At 42.9% G+C, this 26,198-nt stretch overlaps 1 protein-coding gene and 1 long non-coding RNA gene across 4 annotated transcripts in view; one reads left to right on the plus strand and one right to left on the minus strand.

The window, feature by feature from the left end:
* LOC309530197 overlaps positions 1-7,259 on the minus strand; it is a 14,248-nt gene extending 6,989 nt beyond the window's left edge. For all 3 annotated transcript variants that reach the window (XR_014218657.1, XR_014218658.1, XR_014218659.1), the window contains exon 1: positions 7,119-7,259. This is a non-coding gene — a long non-coding RNA (uncharacterized lncRNA). The remainder of the gene's footprint in view (positions 1-7,118) is intronic.
* Positions 2,253-25,350, plus strand: IL18RAP (interleukin 18 receptor accessory protein). Its single transcript, XM_082218681.1, has 11 exons — positions 2,253-2,343; positions 5,706-5,857; positions 7,149-7,419; positions 9,287-9,458; positions 11,084-11,261; positions 12,226-12,294; positions 13,871-13,985; positions 16,534-16,691; positions 17,054-17,194; positions 23,358-23,528; positions 24,547-25,350. The coding sequence occupies exons 2-11, from the start codon at positions 5,794-5,796 to the stop codon at positions 24,987-24,989; spliced, it is 1,782 nt and encodes a 593-aa protein (XP_082074807.1). The 5' UTR covers positions 2,253-2,343; positions 5,706-5,793; the 3' UTR covers positions 24,990-25,350.
* Positions 25,351-26,198: the final 848 nt, after the last annotated feature.

Here is a 26,198-nt window from a genome sequence, read left to right on the forward strand (position 1 = left end):
TTCAACTGGACAGAAGTTCATTCTTTTCATATTTACTAGATACTACAATGACAGATAAACCATGGATGTAAACAATCTGTATATTCCGGTGCCAGACTGGCACCAACCATATACCACATTTGGGTGGGTGGGTGGGGGTTATTGGGTTGTTTTTATTTTGATTATGTGTTTTCTGGTTTTATCTTGTGATTTTTATCTTGGGAACTGCCCTGAGACCTGCAGGTATAGGGCGGTAAACAAATCTAATAAATAGTAATAAAATAATGCAAAATAATATTGAAGGGGCTAAAATGCTTTTGTTTGTAGTGCATTGTTTATATTCTGGAAGTGGCAGCTGCCTATAGGTGTTGTTTATAATGGATGAGCTAATCCAGGCTTCCTCAGCCTCGGCCCTCCAGATGTTTTTGGCCTACAACTCCCTTGATCCCTAGCTAGCAGGACCAGTGGTCAGGGATGATGGGAATTGTAGCCTCAAAACATCCGGAGGGCTGAATTTGAGGAAGCCTGAGCTAATCTGTCATTTTGGATTCTGTTTCCCTTTTTTCAATTCCTAAATTCTCCACATTTCCGCAGCCGTTTGCATTTTTTAATAAAAAGAAATCCTTGTGAAAATTCATCAGCATGTTTATCCACATTTCTGCTATTAAACATGTTTGTAAGCAATGTTGCCTAATATGCAATATTCTTAAAAAGTGGGTTTCCCCTAAAATAATGAATTTTTGTGTGCTATTTTCACCAATATGTAGCATTTTTTCTCCAGTATATAGATTTTTTTAGACATTGCTTGGCTAAAGGAACTGCGTTTCAAAATTTGGACAAGTGTGAATTTCAGTTTGCCTTTAAATGGAAACTGAATCAGATGTCTCCCCCATCCCTAATTTTCATTATTAATCCATATGACCTGCCCTCAATGCATTTTTATGTACGGCTTACAAAACAATCATGCAATATCTAAAAATACAGAATAGACTTCTTAAAACAGCGCAGTAAAAATAGCAACATGAAACTTTCCTTAGTGGGGACAGAATAAATACTTTTTAGTTTGGCTTAAAATACAAATTTAAAAGGCCTGTGTAAATAAAAAGGTCTTCAGGTGGTACTGTAAAGAAGGTGCCAGATTAGTCTCTGTGGGAAAGCTATTACCAGGGTGCCACCACTGAGAAGACCCTCTCTGTTGTAACCACCAATTTCATTGACTTGATGGCAAATTGAGCTGCGCATCCAGAGAGTAACTTGGGTAGGTATATAGAGGAGATCTGTAGTTTCTACCCACAGAGCTATAGTGCCCAGCGCCTTTAAGAACCTCCTGTTCCCATGATTCTTTGGGGGGCAAATCACGTGCTTCAAATGTAGGCTGTGGGTCTTCAGTTTTTCAGGCTCCCTCTTTCACTTGCAAAGTCAGAATGATGGTACTGTTGAGATCATGCCCACAGACTCTTTTTATCAGTATTGAGGCTCCCTCAGAGGCCAGAAGCCTGTCTGTAATTTGATAATTTATTGTACAAGGATGAAAAGGCAAGAGGGAGAGGAATGCTCAATACTTTCAACTTTTCCCACCCTTACACAGTTGTACCTTGGATCCTGAACGCCTTGGTACTCAGATGTTTGGTTGCCGAAACCCGGAAGTGACTGTTCAGTTTGTGAACGTTCTTTGGAACCCGAACGTCCGACGGGGCTTTTGTGGCTTCCAATTGGCTGCAGAAGCTTCCTGCAGCCAATCGGAAGCCGTGCTTTGGTTTCCGAACGTTTTGGAAGTCGAATGGACTTCCGGAATGGATTCCGTTTGACTTCCAAGGTACGAATGTACATTGAAATAAAAGTAACTGGGTAATATGCTTTTCATTCCAGGGCAGACTTGCAAGAATCTATTGCTCAAGTGTGAAAGGACAAGAGAGGATTCACTTCATGCCTTTCCCAATTGTCAGAAATGACCGACTCACATTGTGTGTCACTTCAGAGGCCCAGAACTAGATGCAAGTTGGTGACCTGGGAGGATGAACTGAAGGGAGGGGGAAAGTGGGGCAGGAGAGAGAAAACACGGCAAAGGAAGCGTATATTGGTCTACAGCCTTCATTACCAATTGCAAATTTAGGACGTGTAAGGGGAAGCAATGTTGTTGCAAGCCTGAACACTTTTCAAACAGTAGCAATGTGTTGTAACCATGTTTCTTACGCTGTTTTCCGCTGCCCTTTTTACAAGAAAAGTTGCTGGAAATGTGTACTTGATGAAAAAAAAGAAAGAAGAGGTGACGAGGCAAAGGAAATTCTGATTGAAAGGAAACTCGCACGCTATATCCATTTGAGAGCTAACCACAGCTCTTAACACAGCTGCGTAGATGCAGAGGTAAGATAGCCTTCTTAGACAACAGTCTCTTTTCAGAATGCAAAATTTTTAATATTATTGTTCTCTGACTACTTTTCAGCAAACCTTTCTATTTACTTAAGCTGAAGAGGTTTATTTTCTGAATGCCTATTTCTCTTGTTTTGCCACTGAGAATTATATTTCAGGGGTGATCGTGATCCCCTGCTTTCCATAAGTGAATGGAAAGAAATCTATGGGGTTTTGCAGAGGGAATATCACATAGTGTTAAAAGCCTCTTTATAATAGCTGATTTATGTGCTGGCATCCTTTATTACAAAATGTGTAGTAAAAGTAAGGCTCTCTGTAAATGGGTGATGTAAATGCTATCTGGACAGTCCCCTCCCTGAGTTGTTTAGTGGAGAATTTAAATTATAATCAAATTTACCTCCCCCTTTTAACATTCTACTCTAATGCTGTCTTGCAATAAATATTCCAAAACTGTAATACTGGCTTTGTATTCCAATATGCCAATCACATATGTTCATTTCACCATAATACCCTAATAGAGCGATTTGATGCATGTCTGTCTGAAGTTCAGAGGGACTTACTTGCCTGCAAGGGGCAGGAAGTGTACATAGGGTTGCAGCCTAGGATTTCTGCAATACCTTTTTTAGTATTTTGAATGAAAGCTACAATACCATCCTATTTTAGAAGACAATTATTTATTATTTCATTTTATTTATTAGATTTATATACTGCCCTTCAACATAAGTTCTCAGGGAGGTTCACAGAATAAAATACAGGATAAAAACAAGTAAATAAGCTATTCAGTCTATTTATTAGATTTAGTTATATAATCTTAAATGACAGATAAAGATGCCACTGGGTTCGCCAATGAAACATTTCCTTGTGATGTAGTAAGAGCAATTATTTACCTTAGTATTTTGTAGCACCCCGCCAAAGTAATAAACATTGTCTTTCTCAGCAATCCCAAAGGCAACACAGTATCTGTGGTTTCCCCCATATTATAGATGGTGAATGCCAATTGATAGCAGAACCCAGAAAATCCAAAGGCTAAACCAAACTCAGAACCCGGAACTTCCAGGTTTATAGACAGTGCTCTTAATAACCACACCAAACTTGTACTTGTTATGGAAACATTGGTTCACCTAGCTCAGTATTCTTATTTATTTATTTAAAAAAAAACAAATTTTATTTGGTTTTTAAATAAATGCAAATACAATTGCCTGGACTAAACACTTTGCATAAGCCCCTACTTTTACATAAACCTGTCTCTGGGTTTTCCGACAAAAAGCTTTTCACAGTCCTAACTGGAGATGCCAGGGATCAAACTTGGGAACATGCACCTAGCCTCCTATCAGCTGCAATGCTGTGCTTACCAGGAGGGAGAGGGGTGAAGCGAGAGCCACTGCTGCTCCTGCCTTGCACTGAGCTTCCAGCCCTTCCTCCCATCTTTGCCAGAAAGCACAGTGTGATGCAGCCAAGGGGAGGTCAGGTGTGTGGCAATACACTTCCTTGCCAGCTGTTTTGTTGGGACCTGCAGAACAGCTGCTCTGTTCTTGAGCTCTGGCACTTAATCTCTATAGGTGGTTCTACAACAATGTTCTTCAAAGTTTGCTCTGGAGAACCCTGAGATTCCTTGGAAGCTTCTGGGTGGTGGCTGATGCTTCCTTGAAAGGCAGATTGCTGAACAGCCACCTTCTCCTGGAATGTGCAGCTTCGGGGCGTGTGTGTGTGTGTGTGTGTGTGTGTGTGTGTGTGTGTGTTCAGTGATTGCTGGGCCTCAGCCAAAACAAAAGCCCTACTTTGGGACATTCTGGCTGTAGTTTTTAAAGAATTTTTTTTTAATTAGGAATTTAGACAGAGCATATTATCTTAAAACATATCACCCTTAATTTCCCCCTTTTACCCTCCCCCACCCTCCCCCCACCACCTTGACTTCCATCAGTTCCTATCTCTGGTTTCTCTATAAATGCTAATCTCTGCATGTTACAAAATTGTATAAATCCTTAATTTGTCTAACTGGTTATTATCAATAAAAAGTCTGTGAGTGTTTATTCAAAGCCTGCCAAGGAGTCCAATTCACTTTGTTGGATCTTTAGATACTTTGTAAAAGGTTCCCATTCATCTTTAAAGTCACAGTTATCCTTGTTCTGTAATTTATGTGTCTGTTTTGCCAGTTCTGCATAGTCCATCAATTTCTCTTGCCATAATTCTTTACTTGGGATTTCCTCGTTCTTCTATCCTTGTGCTATTAAGACTCTCTCTGCCGTTGTCGCATACATGAATCATAGAATCATAGAATCATAGAGTTGGAAGAGACCACAAGGGCTATCGAGTCCAACCCCCTGCCAAGCAGGAAACACCATCAGAGCACTCCTGACATATGGTTGTCAAGCCTCTGCTTAAAGACCTCCAAAGTAGGAGACTCCACCACACTCCTTGGCAGCAAATTTCACTGTCGAACAGCTCTTACTGTCAGGAAGTTCTTCCTAATGTTTAAGTGGAATCTTCTTTCTTGTAGTTTGGATCCATTGCTCCGTGTCCGCTTCTCTGGAGCAGCAGAAAACAACCTTTCTCCCTCCTCTATGTGACATCCTTTTATATATTTGAACATGGCTATCATATCACCCCTTAACCTCCTCTTCTCCAGGCTAAACATGCCCAGCTCCCTTAGCCATTCCTCATAAGGCATCGTTTCCAGGCCTTTGACCATTTTGGTTGCCCTCCTCTGGACACGTTCCAGTTTGTCAGTGTCCTTCTTGAATTGTGGTGCCCAGAACTGGACACAGTACTCCAGGTGAGGTCTGACCAGAGCAGACCTCTGAAGAAGTTGAAGATATTTTTCAACTTCTTTGGCATACTTTGGGACATTCCGGATATTTTTCAAGGTGGGCAGAATTGGTGAATTGCTGGGAGGTGTGGCTCCTTCCCTTCCTTTTCTAAAACAAAATTCTCTAAGGGTTTTGCAAAATGGAAAGCAGCTCCTGGGAAGGAGGAATCATGTGCGGGAGCTGAGGCTAAGAGCCAGAGATTCTGCTTAGCTGAGCAGGTCCAACTTGATATGATGGGGAGGTTACAGAACGAAGCTGTAGCAGGCACAATACTTTCTTTACAGAAGAGGCGCAGAACCTATGGCCCTTCAAATGTTCCTGCCCTGCAACTCCATCACCCCTAGAAAGATCTAATGGGAGTTGAAACCCAATAATATCTGATAGACCACAGGGTTCCTACCCCCTGACTTTCCCACCACAAAGCCCTTTCCCATTGGCTATAAAATACTCTGTTTGCCTGGGCTATCTTTCCACCTAGCAGCTGTCTGGAACGAGTTAGTTTCAAAGAGAGCTGGCCACTTATTGTTTTGTTTTGTTATGTTTTTACAGCTATAGAAAACAACATCAGGGAAATAAATTAGGCTATCTCTGCCATGAAGCTTCATTGCCAAACAAAGAAACACAGTGGTAGAAAATAATGCTAATACTCTATTATCTTTTTCTGACATTAATGGAAAGAGCAAAAGTCAGAGGTTTTCGAGGTAAGATGTTGTGTTATACTCTTCCTTAACATGCTTTAAATGCTCATTTTCAAAGGTAGTACAGTCCTCTCAGCCCACATTTTCATAGAATCATAGAGCTGGGAGGGTCCCCAAGGGTTGCTTGTCCAGGCTTCCACAAACTCAGCCCTCCAGATGTTTTGAGACTACCGTTCCCATCATCCCTGACCACTGGTCCTGCTAGATAGGGATGATGGGAGTTGTAGTCCCAACACAGCTGGAGGGCCGAGTTTGAGGAAGCCTGGTCTAGTCCAACCCCCTGCAATGCTCACAGGCCATTGCATGTTTTATGCCTGCATTGAAAAGTTTGAAAACTGTCATCTTCATAGTGGCAGGTTTTTGATATTGCGCCCGATTTCTGCATGGGGAGGCCTACAAGTAAATGACAGCTCAATGTATTTTCTTTGACGTTGACTAAACTATAGAATTTCACAATTAGCAATGCCAGTAGCACAGCTTCCATATCCTGCCCCCCCCTAAAGTCCCTTTCTGCAGGAGCAGGAAGTCTGTTGGTTGCCTCCACAATTTTGCATCCTTCACATTGCCTAGGTACCAGTGGAGAATATTCAGATAAAATTCTGCAAAGTTTTCTAAAGGGGTGAGAAGTATAAAAATCTCAGGGAGCTTACAGACCCCTCCCCCCCCCACTATATTATGGTGGGATTCAATCACTTCAATCACTTCTGAAGGAGCGTCTCCACCCCCATCGTTCTACCCGGACACTGAGATCCAGCGCCGAGGGCCTTCTGGCGGTTCCCTCATTGCGAGAAGTGAGGTTACAGGGAACCAGACAGAGGGCCTTCTTGGTAGTGGCACCCTCCCTGTGGAACGCCCTCCCACCTGATGTCAAAGAGAACAACAACTACCAGACTTTTAGAAGACATCTGAAGGCAGCCCTGTTTAGGGAAGCTTTTAATGTTTGATTTATTATAGTATTTTAATATTTTTTGGGAAGCCGCCCAGAGTGGCTGGGGAAGCCCAGCCAGATGGGCGGGGTATAAATAATAAATTATTATTATTATTATTATTATTATTATTATTATTATTATTATTGTCCAATTTAGGCTGCACAGTTAAAGCTGATTTGGAGCTGTTACGAAACAAACCCAGAATATTTTCTCTTTTTTGTGATAAGTGATGGGAACATGAAGGAAAATACTTGCTGCCACATCATTTAATCTCCCCACAGTCAAATGCTTGTGGAACAGGTTGTCTGGAAGTGACCCAAAAATGGAACTTTAACCTGATTGCACGGATCTCTTTATCTTTTCAGAACGTCTTTGCAAACAACCTGCTGCGAAGTACCGGGCCATCAGTGGTCAGGCATTTGTTGTGTCGTGTGACGTACCACCAGAGAACCCTGCCTCAATTTTTAACTTTTCTCGTCTTCATGAAAGCCAGTTTCAGTGGATCTGGCAATCAAGAGATGGGGGAGACCCAGTGCTTTTCAGAAAAGAAACCACCAACCCCAGACTACAGGGAAATGCCCTTTGGTTTAATCCAATAACAGTTCAACATTCTGGAACATATGTCTGCAAGAATAGGTCAGTTGCCATGACACATCTCAGTCAGACCTTTTGTGGCTATGTGCACTAGTATTTCGAGAAATCTACACAGAGCCTATATTCTTCATCATGATCACTATTTATTTCTTAATTACATTCAGTGTGGTCCACCCAGTTAAATACTTTTAAGTCTCATTTGTTAAAGGGGGAGAAATATAAGCATCAGCTTCATGGTTGGAAAAAGAGAGAGCGAGAGAATTAACTGTGCTTAATGAAGCCAGATCATTCATTTTAAAAGGCTTATATTTCATCTTTGTGCTTTCAGGGCCTCTCAGGCTGTTATTCTATTAAGTACTATACATAAAATATGAACTCTGTCTGCTTAAACACATTCCAAATCAAATAGCACTTGACTTTGTTGTTTTTATCTTGCTATATTCTCTGGACAATTTCTATTTTAAAAAAACCCCACTGCTATTTTAACAACATTTTACAAATATTCATCATTCAGACTTTTTTTTACCTAAATGTTACATATTATCTTAGTACCTTATTATCTGATCATGACAAATTACGTTAATAGTATATTTGAAGTGATAAAGGTAAAGGTAAAGGGGCCCCTGACCATTAGGTCCAGTCGTGGCTGACTCTAGGGTTGCAGCACTCATCTCACTCTATAGGTCAAGGGAGCCGGCATTTGTCTGCAGACAGCTTCCGGGTCATGTCGCCAGGGTGACTAAGCCGCTTCTGGCGAACCAGAGCAGTGCACGGAAACGCCGTTTACCTTCCTGCCAGAGCGGTACCTATTTATCTACTTGCACTTTGATGCGCTTTTGAACTGCCAAGTCGGCAGGAGCAGGGACCGAGCAACGGGGAGCTCACCCTGTCGCGGGGATTCGAACCACCGACCTTCTGATCAGCAAGTCCTAGGTTCTGTGGTTTAACCCACAGCGCCACCCGTGTCCCTCTTAGAAATGATAGTTAGTGCTAAATTGATAGGCTAGGATCCAAAGATGTCTTGTCCCAGTTGGAAAGGCAATTCCACTCACAAAAAGGAGGTTTTGTTATTCCTGCCGACTTTACCTCCATTTGCTCTTCTCTGCACCATAACCTACACCATCCCCAAGGCTTCCCTTATTCTCAGGAGCTAGCATTTTTGGGGGGTTGCTGGAAGTAGCAGCGTGGAGAAGGGACAGGAATCACTTATGGATCTTAGAATGCATTGCCACATTGTGACTAAAGCAGCCTTTTCCCAGCCTGGCACTCTCTATATAATGCTCCTTCTACCCTTGAAATAAATTGACCCTCTGGAACTCACTGCCCATTGATGTTAGGCAATCATTTTCAGCACCTGCCAAAAAGGATTTTTTGTTTGAGCAAGCCTACCCAGACATGTAAATTTATTATAATAATTATAATTATTCTATTCTATTCTATTCTATTCTATTCTATTCTATTCTATTCTATTCTATTCTATTCTATTCTAATTATAATAGAATAATAATTATTTTAACATGAACTTTTATTTTTTTTCATGTGTGTTTTTAAACTGCTGATTTTATTTTGAAAATTGTTAGGCTAACTTGTTTTTTAACGTTGGATGTTATCAGCCATTTTAATGTATATTTTTGGTAAGCTTTGTAGAGGTTTAGTGGTATGCAAATAAATAACTACTGCTCCCATCAGTCCCAGCCAGCATGGCTATGCTGACTATGGCTGATGGGAATTGAAGTCCAAACCATATGGAAGGCATCAGACTGGGGAAGCCTGATCAAATATATCTAGTCCAATATATATCAATAAATTGATATATCAGTATCAATATATCTAGCCCAGTATATATCACTTTTCACAATCTAGCTTTCTCTGTATGATTTTACATGTGTTTTCTTTTCGTGTCACACAGGAAAAGCAAGTGTGCCAATATTTTCATAGATGTTCAAACAAGGAAGATGGCCAATTGTTCAGATAGTAGCGTGAATAACTTGAATCTACTTGTTCTCAGAAAAGGAGTTATTCCTTGTCCAGGAAAAAACTGTTACAATGATTTTCAGCCGTCAGAGGTGAACTGGTACAAGGTACGGGTGCCACTATCTTTAGAGCACTTTGGTTTATCAATCTGAGTCACACTTGCATGCAACAAATATACTTGTGGTGAGTGTGGGTGAGGGAAACTTGCTCTCCGGTAGTGTAATGGGTTGAAACTATTTCCACATACAGTTATTTGACGAATGAATCACTCCGTTGCCTGGACTGGTATCTTGATAAATGATGGCATGTTGAGAGCACAGTTACAATAAACTTGGAAAGACATGCCCAAGGGTGTTTGGTGAAGTGTGGATATCAAAATTCACCAGTCATTTTCGTAAATATTTTAAAAAGCCTCTTTATTTCCATTTTGTAATTGTTTGTATTATAGATCTTGCTCCAAAGTTAATGTTCTTTTAAAAGACCTTTGAGTCACAGGCTACAAATAAAATTTGGAATGATAGATCTGTATGGGTATTTCAAGTCGATATTTGAGGTGGTTACCGTGTCCTCATGGTTCCCATTCTATGTTACTTTTGAACCCATGCACAACCCCTCAAAATGCTCTATTTAAAACCCTGTTGTTATGTACTGAAGTTCTCACCCTGGACCAGCAGGGCATACTGTAGATAGTTATGCAAATAAGGGATCGAAAGTGACGTTCAGTGATTGGATAGTTTTAGAAAATTGTTACAGTTACGTTGTACTGGAGCTCTATATAAGCAGGCTAACTGAACCCTTCAGTTCAGTTCTGTCCTGGCCTGTGAATAAACAAGAGCTGTTTGAAGAATCGCTGTGTCATCTGATATGTTCACCCACAACTTAACACCTGTGGCAGGGAAGAGAATATGGGAAGGGATTTGGAGCAGAGAAATGATGGGTAGACTTAATGGCTTTCCAACAAGTTTCCTTTCCATCTGGGTTGTTTTACACTTGCAAAATGCATGGTAGCCCTTATGATAGGACTAGGGCTGTGTTGTTCAACCATGTACCCTCAGTCGTGCTTGGACTACAGGTCCCATCATCCTTGACAATTGGCTAGGCTGCTAGGGGTAATGGGAGCTTAAATTCAACAGCTTCTGGAGATCCAAAGTGGAAGATTACTGGACATGGGGAGGAAATGTAAAGTTACTCTTGCAACATCACCCCCGTGACAGGTATTTAAACTGGTTCAGAAATGGTGGGAGAGGGAGGGAGATGGGTTTGTGAAGGGAGGGAGCAACACTGAAACAGGAAAAGAAAAATCTCCCTGGATCTGGGATGGGGAACATCTAGATTTCCAGGCGTTGTTGAATTCCAACTTCCATCAGACACAGCCAGTGGTCCAGAGCTGATGTTAGTTGCAGTCCAGGAACATCTGGAGGGTTGCAGGTTCTGCACTCCTGCTCTACATCCTCAAACTCATTTAGCCACGGCTCTTTCATTTTCCTGAGTCATCCTCCCCTGAGATGGGGGAGAAAGGGACTGGAGCTATACCAACAAGAGGAAGAGGGGTGCCTCTTTCCCTCACATTGATTCTCCTAGCCATTTTTAAAGTTGTGGAAGATAAAGGGAAGGGGTTGGTAATTTGGGGGAAGGAGAAGTAGAGATCAACTCAATAGATTCAGCCTATGTCAGCTGCCAATTCCTGTTTTACAGAGCATTGCAATGTTTGTTTGCTTCTCTCGCCCCTTAGAATGGATTAAAAGTAAGACTTCAAAAGGATAAAAGACCATCTCTGAGATTTGAGGATGATAGTATAGTATTGTATCATGTCTACGATGCAGATAATGGTACTTATGTATGTGATTATACACTGACTGACAACAATACCCAGTGGACCATGAGAACAATAGTAAACGTAACTATCATTGGTAAGTCACTTTACATCCAGCTTAATAAATGGTTCTGATGTAATGCTTTATATTCTGGCACTTGTATTATATTACATTGTCTCCTACAATTCCCATTTAGTCTTTTCCATTTATATCTTTAAAGAAAAAAAATAAATATCTATAAATGTTGTGTAGGTTGACTGAACCTGTCAGACTACTGTAAATTCAAGATTACATTAAATAACTTTACTTGGAGAGCCAGTGTGGTGTAGTGGTTAAGAGCGGTAGTCACGTAATCTGGGTAACCGGGTTCGCGTCTCCGCTCCTCCACCTGCAGCTGCTGGGTGACCTTGGGCCAGTCACACTTCTGTGAAGTCTCTCAGCCCCACTCACCTCACAGAGTGTTTGTTGTGGGGGAGGAAGGGAAAGGAGATTGTTAGCCGCTTTGAGACTCCTGAAGGGGAGTGAAAGGCGGGATATCAAATCCAAACTCTTCTTCTTCTTCTTCTTCTTCTTCTTTGTATCTATTCTACGATATACTGCATCATAAAAAATTCTAAATCCTTATTAATGCAATACCTTTAATTTGGCCAACTAAAAGGGCACAAAATAGTTTGCAAGTCCTAACAAAGGTTTTAGATCCCCACCCCTTAAAAGCTAACACAGCTGCCTTTGCTGTTTGTGTAACTTAGGATACATAGAGCTTTTAAAATATGATGTGTATGCTAATGAATCACCCTGTGACCTATGTATGTGATTTTAAGTTGCTTCCAGGAGCCATAGAAAGCTTCTTTCAGTCTCCATGGAAATAACATGACATGCCTAATTGCACAGTATATCCATTTATGGCTATTTGATGCCCTTCTCTTTCTCCACCAACAAAAAAGCATTGTCTGCGATTAAGTCATTGATTTTCTCACAACATATTTAATCTGGTTATTAATTCTACATGCAAAAGGTTCATTGGAAATTCCCTAATAGACACCTTTTTTTAATGTCGTAGCACAAGACACTATCAATCGCCCAGAGGTTCTGGATCCCCGTGGTGTGAGAATCCTTGAAGTAGAACTTGGTAAACTGACTACGTTCTTAATTTGTTTTGTAATGTTGGCAATAATCCAGTGCTATTATCCGTGCTATTTTTCTAGAAAAAGAGGTGCTGGAACCCACAATGAACACCTCTCTTGTTGTCTTAGAATGTCAATGGCGCCCACCTGAGAGGTGCTGGAACTGAGTTTTGGTGAGTTCTGGATGAAAAAAAACTCCCGATGATTATTATATCAAATATTATTATCTATGACCACTATTGAGCTCATGTCCTCCTAAGCATTTGGTTAGCTCAGGCCTGGCATAGCGATTCAACAAAGTGAGGCATCCATCCCTCCAGCACATTGAAGGCAAAATCCATGATGCCATCTTCCCATTTTTTCCTCACACAAGGACGGCAGCCATTCTGGGTGCCGTGATTGTGTGCAATTTCATGCCATGTTCCCCCCTGAAAAAGCACCTTTTCCAGGCAACAATATCCCAAAACACACTTTTTTGGGGGAGGGGGGGGAATTGTGGCACAGAACCATGTGAGATCCCAACACCCAAAATGGTTGCCGTCCTCTTGTGAGGAAAAACAGATGGCCCCAGTTTTTCTGGGACACTTGCTGGGTATGGCAGTTACCTCAGAAAGCTGATGCTTTGTGTGGGTGGGTAAGGAGTGAGATAAAGCCTCTGGGCTCCATTTCCAAAAGGTGAAAAATGATGAAGTTGACGCGGCTCTCCTGGTGAGGCAGAGCTGCAATGCTAGCTTCTCAGCAGATGTGTTGTTCCTACTTACTGTGGGGTGGGATGCAGTAACAGGCACATTGGCACACCAATGGGAACACCAGATAGTCTCCATGGCAATGTTTCTCCAGCCTCTCCCTTCTCCCTCCCAATAAGTGGCAGTGACACACCTTCCGGTGAGTTAGGGGACTTCTCCTGCATGCAACGACAGGCTCTGGTGGATTGTGTGGATGAAACCAATAGTGGGCCCAATGGTCCAAAAGGCGGTTTCTGTAGGCACTATAGAGGGGCAAATGGGGCTTGTCAAACTGAGAAGGTAGCCCATCTAGAAGATGGAAAACTCTAATCTTAAACCCCCGCTGCCTTGCAGAATATCTTCGGGAGGAGAAAAGGCTAAGGTATAAACCCTACACAAATCCAGAGTGGAGTCCCTAAGACTGCCTTGTGTCTTGTACGCCTCCTTCCAGCAACCCCTGCTGCCAAGCTGGTGCCAAACATATCACTCTGCTTTCCTTTGGACCACATCAGCAAGGCAGAGAGGGGGGTCTTGTCATTTGAGCAGCCCAGGATTGCCATACACACTGTTTAGGCTTGTGCCCAGGGAAGGTCATTTTGGTGCTGCCAGCGCAGCGGTTTAACTTCACCCCAGAGGCCTACTCCATTGTCTCGCTGGACAGACGGCTTACAACAGCCAACAATATCGCCCTTCATCCGTAGATCTCAGGGCAGTTCACAACATGAAAATACAAGAGAAAACACAAAATGCACAGTCGACAACGACAACACAAACCAATAGCCCACATCCCCATGCTTCCACTTCAGATCTAAAAAATGTGCATACATACTGATTTTTACGTGTGGTTTTTCCTCAGGGCAACCGCTTGAGCTCAAATGCCGAGCACAGTTTGGTTTTGAACTAAATGCTTCCTCTTTGATGCAGTGGTACAGAGAAACCGGCGAAAGGAAGCAACTGCTAAAGCAAAAATGGTATGAACAGTCTCCAACTTGAAAACATGTATTTGTAGAATGTAAGCAGCTAGCAAAATAACAGGAGAGCCAAAACTGTTATGTACTGAAGTTCTCACCCTGGGCCAGCAGGGGGATACTGTAGATAGTTATACAAATAAGGGATCGAAAGTGACGTTCAGTGATTGGATAGTTTTAGAAAATTGTTACAGTTACGTTCTAGTGGAGCTCTATATAAGCAGGCTGGCTGAACCCTTCAGTTCAGTTCTGTTCTGGCCTGTGAATAAACAAGAGCTGTTTGAAGAATCGCTGTGTCATCTGATATGTTCACCCACAACTTAACAAAAACAGTATTCTTGTTTAGTTTCATACTACAGTTCCCTATGCCAGCATGGCCAACGATAGAGAATGATAGGTTGGGGAAATCTGTTGTAGCGCATGATCTAAATACAGTGGTACCTCGCAAGACGAACGCCTCGCAAGACGGAAAACCCGCTAGATGAAAGGGTTTTCCGTTTTGGAGGCGCTTCGCAAGACGAATTTCCCTATGGGCTTGCTTCGCAAGACGACAGCCCATAGGGAAATATCCGGGACAGCGGGGAAGCACAGCGCGTCTTCCCCACTGTCCTCGGACCTCCTCCGAAGCCGGGCGGTGGGGCGGGAACGCCTCCTCCCGCCGCCGCCGGGCTTCGGAACACTGCTCCGAAGCCGGGCGGCGGGGCGGGAACACCTTCTGAAGGCGGGCGGGGGGCGAAAGTCTTTGTCCCCCCTGCCTGCCTTCCCAGGGGCTTTTAAATCGCCCCGGACAGCGGAGAAGTCCTCCGCTGTCCCGGGGCGATTTTAAAATGCCGCCCGCCAGCATTTTAAGATCGCCCGGACAGCGGAGAAGTCCTCCGCTGTCCCGGGGTTTTTTTAAAATGCTGGGGGTGGGAAGAAAAGCCCTTGTCCCCCCCCAGCCTTCAGAAGAGGTCCGGGGACAGACTGTCCCCGGACCTGGTCTGAAGGCGGTTTCCCTAGGAACGCATTAATTGATTTTCAATGCATTCCTATGGGAAACCGTGCATCGCAAGAAGACAAACTCGCAAGACGAAGAGACTTGCGGAACGAATTAATTTCGTCTTGCGAGGCACCACTGTACTAATGTAACTGGAAGAGGATTAGTGAAGGCTCTTCCATGTTTTCCTCTCCTGCCGTACACAGATTGGATTTCTCTCTTTCCATGTGACTCCAACCTTGGTCTTGGTAGCAGTTCCATAACTGTGAATCTTTAAGTCCTCTTTTTGGGAAAAGGATACAGGGAAGAGGATACAGTAAACTGAATGGGAAGCATAATGCAGTCCAACTTTTGGCTGGAGATCAGCAGTAATGTTTAAGGCAGCAGAATGTTTAAGGATATGAATTCCCTGGGAAGAGGGGTTGTTGTTAAAGCACTCTAGGAATGGTAGCTGTGTGAGAGGATTGTCTCCTAACAATTCCCAGCGCCCTTAACAAACTACAGTTCTACAGTTCCCAGGATTCTTTGGGGGTAAGCCATCATAGAATTGTAGAATTGGAAGGGAACCGAAGGGTCATCCAGCCCAACCATCTGCAATGCAGGAATCTCAGCTAATGCACTTGTTACGTACTAAGCTTAGATCCTAGAACAATAGGCAAGTAGGATCCTAGAATGCAACAACTGGTTGGCCTGCAGGAGAAGACCAATCAGGCTCCAGGAGGGAAGCAGAATCAGCCAATCAGACGGGACTCATTGTGTAAATAATGTATATAAAAGCCTGATGTTGTGGGGGGGGCAATTAAATCACTGTTTTACAAGCTGCAATACAGAGCATGAAATCACTACAGAACTCAGTATGTTTCAGCATCCATGACAGATGGCCACCTAACCTCTGCTTAAAAACCTCCAAGGAATGAAAGCCCACAACTTCCTGAGGGAGACCGTTCCACTCCTTGAAGGGGAACATCAGCTATCCTTCTCTGGGTGTCCTCACCAAATGAGGTCCATAGAGTGGCTACTGAAGAGGTGGCCTTTTCAGTGTACACCCTGCTTATGGAACACCCTCCCCAGAGAGGCTTTCCTGGAGCCAATGTTATGGTTCTTTTTCATATCAAATGAACACCTTTTTTTAAAAAAAAAAAAAAATCTGAAGAATTTTCAGTGTTTCAAAGTACTTTTTAGATTTTCTGTCCTGGCCTATTTCCCATTGCTAGTTTTAGATTTTATTTTTTATCTTGCATTTTTGTATTTGGTGGCACTATTGTTGCTGTGATTACCTTATTGTTGGGTGGATAAACGGAAGCAACAAATGAATATTTTCTGAAGAATGTGTCCATGGGCTGTGGCTCCTACATGGGTTCGTCAGCCAGACTCCAGGGGAGATGATGTAATCCTGTGTTTCCATGAGGTTGGTAAGTATGCAACTGCCCTGATTTTTGCAATTTGGGTCATCATCGCCTTTATAGGAACCAGAACCATCACCTGCACAAATATGGCATTGGTGGCACCAGGGACTACTGTAACTGTGTGAGAATGAATGCTATAAGTGGCTGACGAAAGCATTATTCTATTTAGGGTCAGTCCAAAGGAACTAGAAGGCAGCTGTTTTGATCTTGCTTTCAACCTGACCAATTTAACTGAAGAGGATTTAAGCAGCCAATTCGTCTGCCTGGCTCAAAACTCCATTGGGAACACCACGGGGGTGTTCAGATTTAAGAAGAGAACAGAAAGAGGTAAACTGGCAAACCACCTAGCATGCAGTGTTCTTTTATTTTTATTTCTTTTACAAGTTACATTTGGGATAACATCGCTGGTCTGCTCCTTGATTAAAATTGCCTTTCCATTTTCCGATCGTCAGAGAGGTTCTTTAAATCGTGACAGCAGGGAGGGGGAACAAGAGTAGAAGCTCTGAGATTCTAAACCTGAAAACGATAGTATCATTTTAATTTTTTTTTACCTGGGAAAGACATTTGGCAGTTCCGTCTTCACATGCCCTACTCCAACATCTCCTTCTTACAAACAAAATTTAAGAAGAGAACAAACCAAACCCCACCAAAAATAAACAAATATTTCTCTTATTTTTGTTTCCTTTTAGCTCTTCACTTCTTACTCACTTTGTGCTGTTCCATGACAACTGTATTTCTAATCTTTTTGGGAAGTATGGTGGTTTACCGGCACCGGATTGAAATAGTGCTGTTATATCGGAATTATGTGGCCAAAGGTGAAACTGCCGGCGGTAAGAGCTTGTGTTCTACTTTTCTTACCTTGGCAATTATCTTTTCAGCGAATGGTCTGTTCTCTGTTTATTTATGACACATGTATCCCGTGTTTGCTCCAGAAAACGCACGGTGGTGTACGAGGTTCCCTTATTTCCTCACAGCAACCCTGTGAGGTAGGTAAGATGGAGAGGTTAGTGACCAGTAGCACTTTGTGATGTGCTGCTCACCTGGCTTCCCAGAGCCAAGAGGTAGAGGGTTGAGGCAGCAGTGAGATGGAAGTGATATGGGAATACAGTGGTACTTCGGGTTACAGATGCTTCAGGTTACAGACGCTTCTGGTTACAGACTCTGCTAACCCAGAAATAGTACCTCAGGTTAAGAACTTTGCTTCAGGATGAGAACAGAAATTGTGCTCTGGCGGCGCGGCGGCAGCAGGAGGCCCCATTAGCTAAAGTGGTGCTTCAGGTTAAGAACAGTTTCAGGTTAAGAACGGACCTCCAGAACGAATTAAGTACTTAACCCGAGGTACCACTGTAGTGACAGGACTGCTGGATGAGCTCTGCTGCTGTCTGCACTGCTCTGAGCTCCCTGCTTCCTCACTTTTCTCACTCTAAGCAACCAACAGTGATACTCGGCTTTGGGAAACAAGGTGCACACTGGTGGCGCTGTGGTCTAAACCACTGAGCCTCTTGGGCTTACCGATCAGAAGGTCAGCGGTTCGAATCCCTGCAATGGTAGTGACCTGCCGTTGCTCTGTCCCAGCTCCTGCCAACCTAGCAGTTTGAAAGCATGCCAGTGAGTGCAAGTAGATAAATAGGTACCACTGGGGCAGGAAGGTAAACAGCGTTTCCATGCACTCTGGTGTCCATCACCGTGTTGCGTTGTGCCAGAAGCGGTTTAGTCCTGCTGGCCACATGACCCGGAAAGCTGTCTGTGGAACAACACCTGCTACCTCAGGCTGAAAGCCAGATGAGTGCCGCGACCCCACAGTTGCCTTTGACTGGACTCAACCATCCAGGGGTCCTTTACCTTCTTACCTTTAATGTAAAACCTCATATGTTGTGAGTTTTAAAAATAAATGAATGAATGCAGATTTGGGGAGGGATGAGGCATTAAAAGCATTGGGTAAAAGGTGAACTCAGCTGGATAAAGCTAAGACTTTGTGGACAGCAGGATCTAGAATCAATAGACTGAAAGCAGAATGTTGGGGGTGAACAATTACAGATTGAGAAAAGCTACATTTTTGTACACAGCACCCAAGGCCAGGTCACATATTCTGGCAGGTGAGGTAAAAAAATCCACAAATGCCTTTCTCTCTCTACCCCCCCTCCATGTCAGTAAAAATAACAATAAATTAAATACTATTAATTTGCTGCTCTTCTATGATGCCCTAAATCAACTGCCTGAGGTGATGACCTCACTCTGCCTAATTGTAAGGACCCTGAGAGGTCATGCAAAATTACTAGATAAGTTTGATTAGCTGTGCACTAATGCAAGGTTTGAGAGGATGTGTACAGCAGAGTGTTGAGTGGGAGGGACACAATTAGTGGGATTTTACCATGGATTTAGCTTTTGGCTTCTGATTTTGTGCTTATTTTCTTAGAAATCACTCTGCATTATTTATGACATTTCCTGAATATATAATTATAAATGACATTATGTGCACAGTTGAGGGTCTGGGCAATTATAAATTATGAAGTGCATGCTCCGGGGGGATTTGAAAAATACTGCATGTTAAGGTCACTCAATTGGGGACTCTACCTTTGCTGTCACCTCATGACTCATCATTTGGAAGTGGTAGGGAGGAAATAAGGGGAAAGTCCTTGGAAAAAGTTGTGTTTCAGTATGAATCTGGCAGCATGACCTCTCAAGGAATACTGCTCAAGGCAGACTCGTAATTTTGTATGATGTGGGTGGAGACATACCAGAATGATGAGCAAGATCTTGTTAGTATAGAAATGCCTGTTTAGCCTAGCATAAAGAAAGCTGAGTGAAGAGACAATTAAGCTCAAGGACAAGGCAGGTGAAAAAAATAAATAAACCTCATGAAATAAAATGAGGTCAAGAAGCTAGAAGATTTGTAAAACAAAACCCCCTGAAATTCTGAAGAAGAAAGAACAGCTGGGAATCTGTTTTATTTTAAATACAGTTGTACCTTGGTTTTCAAACGCCTTGGGAATCTAACGTTTTGGCTCCCGAACGATCAAAAACCGGAAGTGAGTGTTCTGGTTTTCAAACGTTCTTTTGGAACCTGAATGTTCGACATGGCTTCTGCGGCTTCTGATTGGCTGCAAGAACTTCCTGCAGCCAATCACAGGCCGTGCCTTGATTTCTGAAAATTTTGGAAGTTCAACGGACTTCTGAGGTCCCACTGTATTTTACTCTGCATTCATGGTTATGTTTAGTCTAGAGAAGCTAGGATTAAGAGGAGATATAACCATCTTCAGATACTGTGTGTGGAGAAGGCGCCCTGCAGAAGATGGAACAAATTGTGGTTCAATGTTAGGAGAAACTTCCAATTGCATTGGAAAGTGATGAGCTGTCCTTTGCTGTAGATATTTAAGCAGAAGCTGGATGGTCAGGAACGTCGTAGTTTCATCCTGCATTGTAGATACCACACAGGGAGTAAGGATAGAAGGATCTGTCAGTTTAAGTTCTCTCAGTTTCTCATTTTTCCAATCTCAAATCCAGTTCCCCACATCTTGACATCAATTTGTCGATTTCCCCCCCAATCCTCATGGAAATTATTTAGCATTTTAGTGCCAATTTCTCCTAATAAACACATTTTTGTATGCAGTTTTGACTAATGTATGCATTGCTGCTAGCAATTTCTCCCAACCTATACTATTTTCACTGATGTATTAATTTTAATGCATACTTTCTCATAATATATGTATTTTCTGGTTGGAGAACTGCATCGCTAAATTCAAATAAGTGTGAATTTCAGAGGGAGGCTGTGTTTCAGTCCTCATGTTGTTTTGGATAAGTGCAAACTTGATAGGTTCATCTACCTGAACTGAATCGATTTTTCTCACCCATTCCTAATTGGGGGTTGGACCATATGACTACCTACCTCGCTCACTTACAGTACTTCTCCAAAATTCTTGCACAGGCAGCTTGTATTTATGAAAGATATTGAAGATACCTAAAGTATCTAAAAAATACTCTCTGGAAGACTAGAAAGGTCACTTGCTAATGCCCCAGATTACATACAAAAGGGGTGGGTTCAAAGGGGTTTCAAGAGACAAAATGTTCTACTTAAGGTTGCAAGGCACATTATTAAAATAGAAATTGTTTCCGTTTTGGGCACGGCATAGTTTTCAGATAATAGGTCATGACCTATGAAGACATGTGTGGTATGTACATGTTCTGAAATATTGTGGTTGACCACAGTTTCCCAGAATGTGTGCACCATATGTACGTACACACACACACACACACACACACGTGTCTGCACAGGGGGTTCACTCAGTTGTCTACAAGAGAATGACTTTCATGTGAGAAATTTGTTAACAGGTGAAACTTACCTCAGTTTCTTGAACCCCAGCAAAGGTACCTTTGTAGTGTAAGAAACCGACAGTTAACACTCTCTTGCTTTGTAGTGGCCTCTGCTGGTCAAATTAAGAACCAACTATCATTTGGTGTTTTTAAGGATTCATTTCTGAAAGATGAAGATGCCGTACCCCTGATTTTACTGGGACATCCCAGAATCACAGAAGCCAACCTGGCTTCTGATTGGATCCCGAAATGTTCCGTCTTTTGGGCCTGCACTCTTACGCGAGCCAAAAGACTCACTTTGCCCAGGGGTCTTTCACAAGCCAGGTGAGGGGTGAGCGCATAATTTTGAGAACAGCAGTGGCGATGTTTGTACTTTTGTGCGGCAGATGGACAGCCATGTCTCATTGCATACATATGAAGAGAGGAGTGGGTGATTATTATTTTCTTACCCTCAGTGTGACTCTTCACACTATGCCTAGCAGGGGTAGCGAGTGCTTTACTCTGTTCTTTATCCTGTTTAATAACATCAGCTTCACTGTTACGCTTTCGAGTCCTGTACTGTCTTTATACATACATCACTGTGTTCCATGCTCCCCTGTCATGGACAAAACAATAGCCTATGGAATCTGCTGCATTAGGGTAAATGGGGCATTGCCCCACCAGCCTCAATCTGCCCTCTGCCTTCCTCCCACCTTCCTTCCTTCCTTCCTTCCTTCCTTCCTTCCTTCCTTCCTTTCTTATATTCTTTATTGAAAAAGGGAAAGTACAAGATTACAAGTGTCCAGATAAGACATGAGAAACAGGAAGAAACAAGAAATAGTACCCATGGAAAAAAATAAAACAGAAGAAGAAGAAGAAGATATATATCAGGATGCATGAAATAGTATATGAGATGCTCTTATTTTGTTACATTGAGCTGCTCAAGGTTTATTGGCAACTGCGTAACAAATATTTCCATGAAAATTGGCACGTAATTTTAAAATATAATTTATTCATTAATTCATTTGCCGCCTGCCAACAACAGGGCAGCGTACACCAATCAAAGCAATGCATGCAATGAAACCATACAAATATATTGGTGTTTTTTTTTATAAAAAAAATACTTCACTTTTACAAAAAACCCATATTTAATATTCAAAATGTCCAAGAGCAGAGATCTGGACTGTGCTGAGAACATACTGGCACCAGCCTTCAGGTGGGACATGGAGGAACAGAGAATGCCATCTTTCTTATAACCAACCCAGAGAGTAGCATTGCCTATCAGCTTCCTCCTCCTCCTCCTCCTCCTCAGTCCCAGGGATGCCCTTCTTGAACTTGGCAGAGAAGAGATTGAGAAAAAACTAGGGCCAATTGGCTCCACCTTGTCATTGGGCCAGCCTCTTCCTACCATGGACCTTTGTGCCATAAGGGTTCCAATAGGCAACAGCCACCACAAGCTTTATCAGGACATAATACACCCCTGGGCATTAGATATCCAAAGAGAGAAGCTTTGTGTCAGATGTCAGTGGTGGTTGCTGGTGAGTAACCAGGCAGGACTCCGACCTGTCTTTAACAGGTTTTATTTTGGTGCAAAACTATTTACAGTGCAGAACCATCAGTTCATGTCTGCCTCAATCCCTCGCAGAGTCCGGGAGTGGTCATTTCTGGGTCCTCCCCCAACATAAGAGCTTAGTCACCCCCAGCCTTTTCCTTCCTTCTTTGCGTTTTACACCTCTGCACAAGGTGGGCGACGGAAGAGGCGTGCTTCCCTCCTGGCTGGCTTGGCAAGGAGCGGTGCTGAGGCTCCTAGCAGCATCCTCTAGCCTTTCCCCCTCCTTTACCTGGGAGGTGTGGCTTCCCCCACCCTCAGACTGATGCTCCCAGCAGCATCCTCTGGTCCCTTCCCCTCTTCCCCACTGGAGGTGTGGCTTTCCCCACCGCAGGAAGAGGAACTGCTTCTCAAGATTTTCGGAGGTTCCCTGTATTCCAGCTGCCCCTCTGCCTCCCTTCCCTGTTCCGATGGCAGTCCCCTGACACTTTGCTGAATGGCAGATGAAAAAAACAGAAGAGGAAGAGAGGAGAGCAAAGCAGGCATTGAAAAGCGACAGGAAAAACCTGGCAATCTCTGGGGTGGATCTAGACACATCAAGAAAAGCGATTTAGTTAAACGTGTTGTAAACTTCATACAGGGAAATCCCGTTGGCTAAAGATGGCACTCCACAATGCCATCTGGTGTAATGGTGTTATAACGCAAATAAAGCGCTTTGTCTTGACGAATGTAGCGGAGTCCTTGCTCTGTTCAATATGGAATAACAAGCTGTTTGGGCAAGGCGTATGTGCATCTAGGGTACAGTTCACCCAGAATACCAGAGGTGGTGGTTTGACTCAGAGAGGTTATGGCTGAAAGTGAGATTTGAAAGTGAGATGTGTCTGCTTACGAGAAACGAGGGGGGGGGGGATTTTAATTTGCCTTTTACTTTTTTGTATTTTCCATTGTGCTTTCAGTAGTACTTTTTACCATCTCTACAGCTGGTCTCCTTTAAGAGGAAAAATAAGGGGGATTCAGCAGACTCGTCTTCCATAGCCATGCCCCACTATTTCAGAAAAATGTTGTTGCCTCCCGTCTTTTCTCACCTCTCATCTTTCCCAAGGATGCTTGCTTCTTCGCTGCTTCATTTAACTTTGTCCTTTAAAATTTTTTAGATGGCAAAGAATTTGATGCATTTGTGTCCTGTGCAAAACCAGATCTCCCTGAAGCAGATCACACGCTACTCAATGAGGAAACCTTTGCTTTGGAGATTCTCCCTCAAGTTTTAGAAAACAAATATGAATATAAGCTATGTCTCACTGAGCGGGACATCCTTCCAGGAGGAGGTAACATCTCACATAATTGCATAATAATAAAACCAACTCTTCAAACACCTGTATTTGTGTTAGGAAACTTTATCTGCCCCTAATGTCCATGTGTAGATTTGCATACACAGCAAAATTGGCGTTCCTTCACCTCTCGCTTTCTGTTCTGCTCGCTTCGCTACGTCATAGTTGTGGCGCCCTGCAGTGCCCCCTAGGCTTGGTGCCCAGTGTGGCAGAACCGCTTGCACTGCCCTAAAATCCGCCAGTGCTTGGGGGAGGGTGATTTTCAATGAGAAAATAGGACAAGGAAGCAGCCACCGAATTTGTGCCTTAAGTTACAATCCTCTGCTTTTATTTACCTGGAAGTGAGCTTCATTAAACTCAGTGAGATTTACATTTTTTAATTTTTTTTTAATTAGCTTTGAGGATTTTAAAACACACACACACAACAACAACAATAAGGAGATATATATTTTTTTACAAAATAAGATAACTAATACTTCTAACTCACAGACATGCTTATTCTTAGTTCATATGGGATGGAGCAAAGGGTTTGCAAGCACAATTCCTCCCTCTTCCTAAAACGCTGTGAAACATTTTATTTCATGCTTTAAGAAAACAGAATGACTTGCGTTTGGGAGATGAATTGCAGGTTTATCTCTTTCTCAAGGCTCAAAGACTACAGCTGGTTCATGGTGGGTTTGGAACAGAAACCCTTACTCTGCCCCTTACACAGCCCTTAGAAACAGCCTTTGTGATGGATTGGAGTGTGGTATTGTGTGGCTAGAATATCATTCGGAAGTAGGACTGGAATGAGGAACAGGACTTTTCAACATTCCCTTGTCCATCAGGTTTAAAGCACATTCAAGCCAGGAGCCATATAAGCACATTCCAGTTTCTGCCGTTCTTTACCACAGATGTTTTTCATCATCCTTGCATTCACCACTCTGTGCCAGGGTATAAGAATATCTGCAGGAAGGCAGCATGTTTTGTATGATAAGTTGGTAATAATATATATATATATATATTCTTTTCCCAGCATACACAGATGACATTGTAAATGCTGTCAAGAAGAGCAGACGGGCGATTGTGGTGTTAAGTCCAAGCTATGTCAATGGCCCGGCCCTCTTTGAGCTCGAAACAGCCGTCAACACTGTCCTGGAAGACAAGGCAATAAAACTCATCCTAATTCAGTTCAAGTCTTTCCAGGAGCCACAGTCATTACCTCACAATGTGAAGGTAGCTCTCAGGGTTTTGCCCAGGGTTACCTGGAAAACATCTACCTCTCCCACTGTGAATAAGCAATTCTGGAGAAAACTGCTGCGTCTCATGCCGACGAAACATCCCAACCGAACTGAAGACAAGTGGCGTTGGCTTCCCCACCTTCGGTTATTGGGCACGGATAAGAAAAACTCCACTGCAGAGAGGACAAACTGGACCAAAAAATGGAGGAAGATTTGGGAAAGAACTTCCCTAAACTGAAGACTTGTCAGGAGAGTGGCTGTAGCTGTAGAGAACATGTATCAAATACAGAAGCTTCCCTAGCCTTAAAAGGATGTGGAGCTGTGGAGCTGAGAGAAACCTTGACCTGGAACCACAGAGAGCCATTGGTGGTTCAAACAGACTTTGTGGCCCAATGGTCAAACATCATATGTTAAAGTGTGGTTAACTTTCACTCATAGTAAAATGGAAATATCTTTACCGAAGTCAGTATTTTGTAATAGTAAAAGGTGCTGAATGCTGTTGAGCTGTGCCATGCTTTCACAACATGACTATTTATTGATAATTATTACATGCATCAGGGGGTAATGCCCACCTGCTGGAATAAACTTTGGACAAATAAGTGTTTTTGTACCATCTCTGATAACTGGAATGAGATTGTGGTTCCCAAGTTACAGGCTGTAACTTACTCCCTAATAAGTGTATTCATTGGTAAGTCTCAATGGCAGAAATGTGACTTCAGCAGTTTCAAGGGAGCAGTTTGTATAATCTAACATTCCAGTTATATGCATGCTTAGAAAGAGGCAAAATATCGTCAGTGTAACCTCTTATTATATGGGACACGGGTGGCGCTGTGGGTTAAACCACAGAGCCTAGGACTTGCTGATCAGAAGGTTGGTGGTTCAAATCCCCGCAACGGGGTGAGCTCCTGTTACTCGGTCCCTGCTCCTGCCAACCTAGCAGTTTGAAAGCACGTCAAAGTGCAAGTAGATAAATAGCTACCGCTCCGGCGGGAAGGTAAACAGCCTTTCTGTGTGCTGCTCTGGTTCGCCAGAAGCAGCTTAGTCATGCTGGCCACATGACCCGGAAGCTGTATGCTGGCTCCTTCAGCCAATAAAGCGAGATGAGCGCCACAACCCCAGAGTTGTCCACGACTGGACCTAATGGTCAGGGGTCCCTTTACCTTTAACCCCTTATTGTGGACACCTTTACATTGTTGGCAAATCTGACACCACATTTGCCCTGGCATTCTTGGCATTTGGTTATAATGGAAAGGACTAGAATTTTGAGTAAAGACCTTTTAAGATGCCCTCCTTTCCCTAGGACTCATCTACACTTTCCTTTGTCCCACAATTTCTTCCATTTGGTCTGTGACTGCTAGGCGTTCATCCGATAGGTCTTTCTTTTCTCCCACATCTTTCCCCAGGAAAACCCTCTGTTTACTGCAAAAAAACCAATTGGCTTTGCTCC

Source organism: Podarcis vaucheri (genome assembly GCF_965113315.1).
Source record: "Podarcis vaucheri genome assembly, chromosome: 4".
In the NCBI taxonomy this organism is placed as follows: Eukaryota; Metazoa; Chordata; class Lepidosauria; order Squamata; family Lacertidae; genus Podarcis; species Podarcis vaucheri.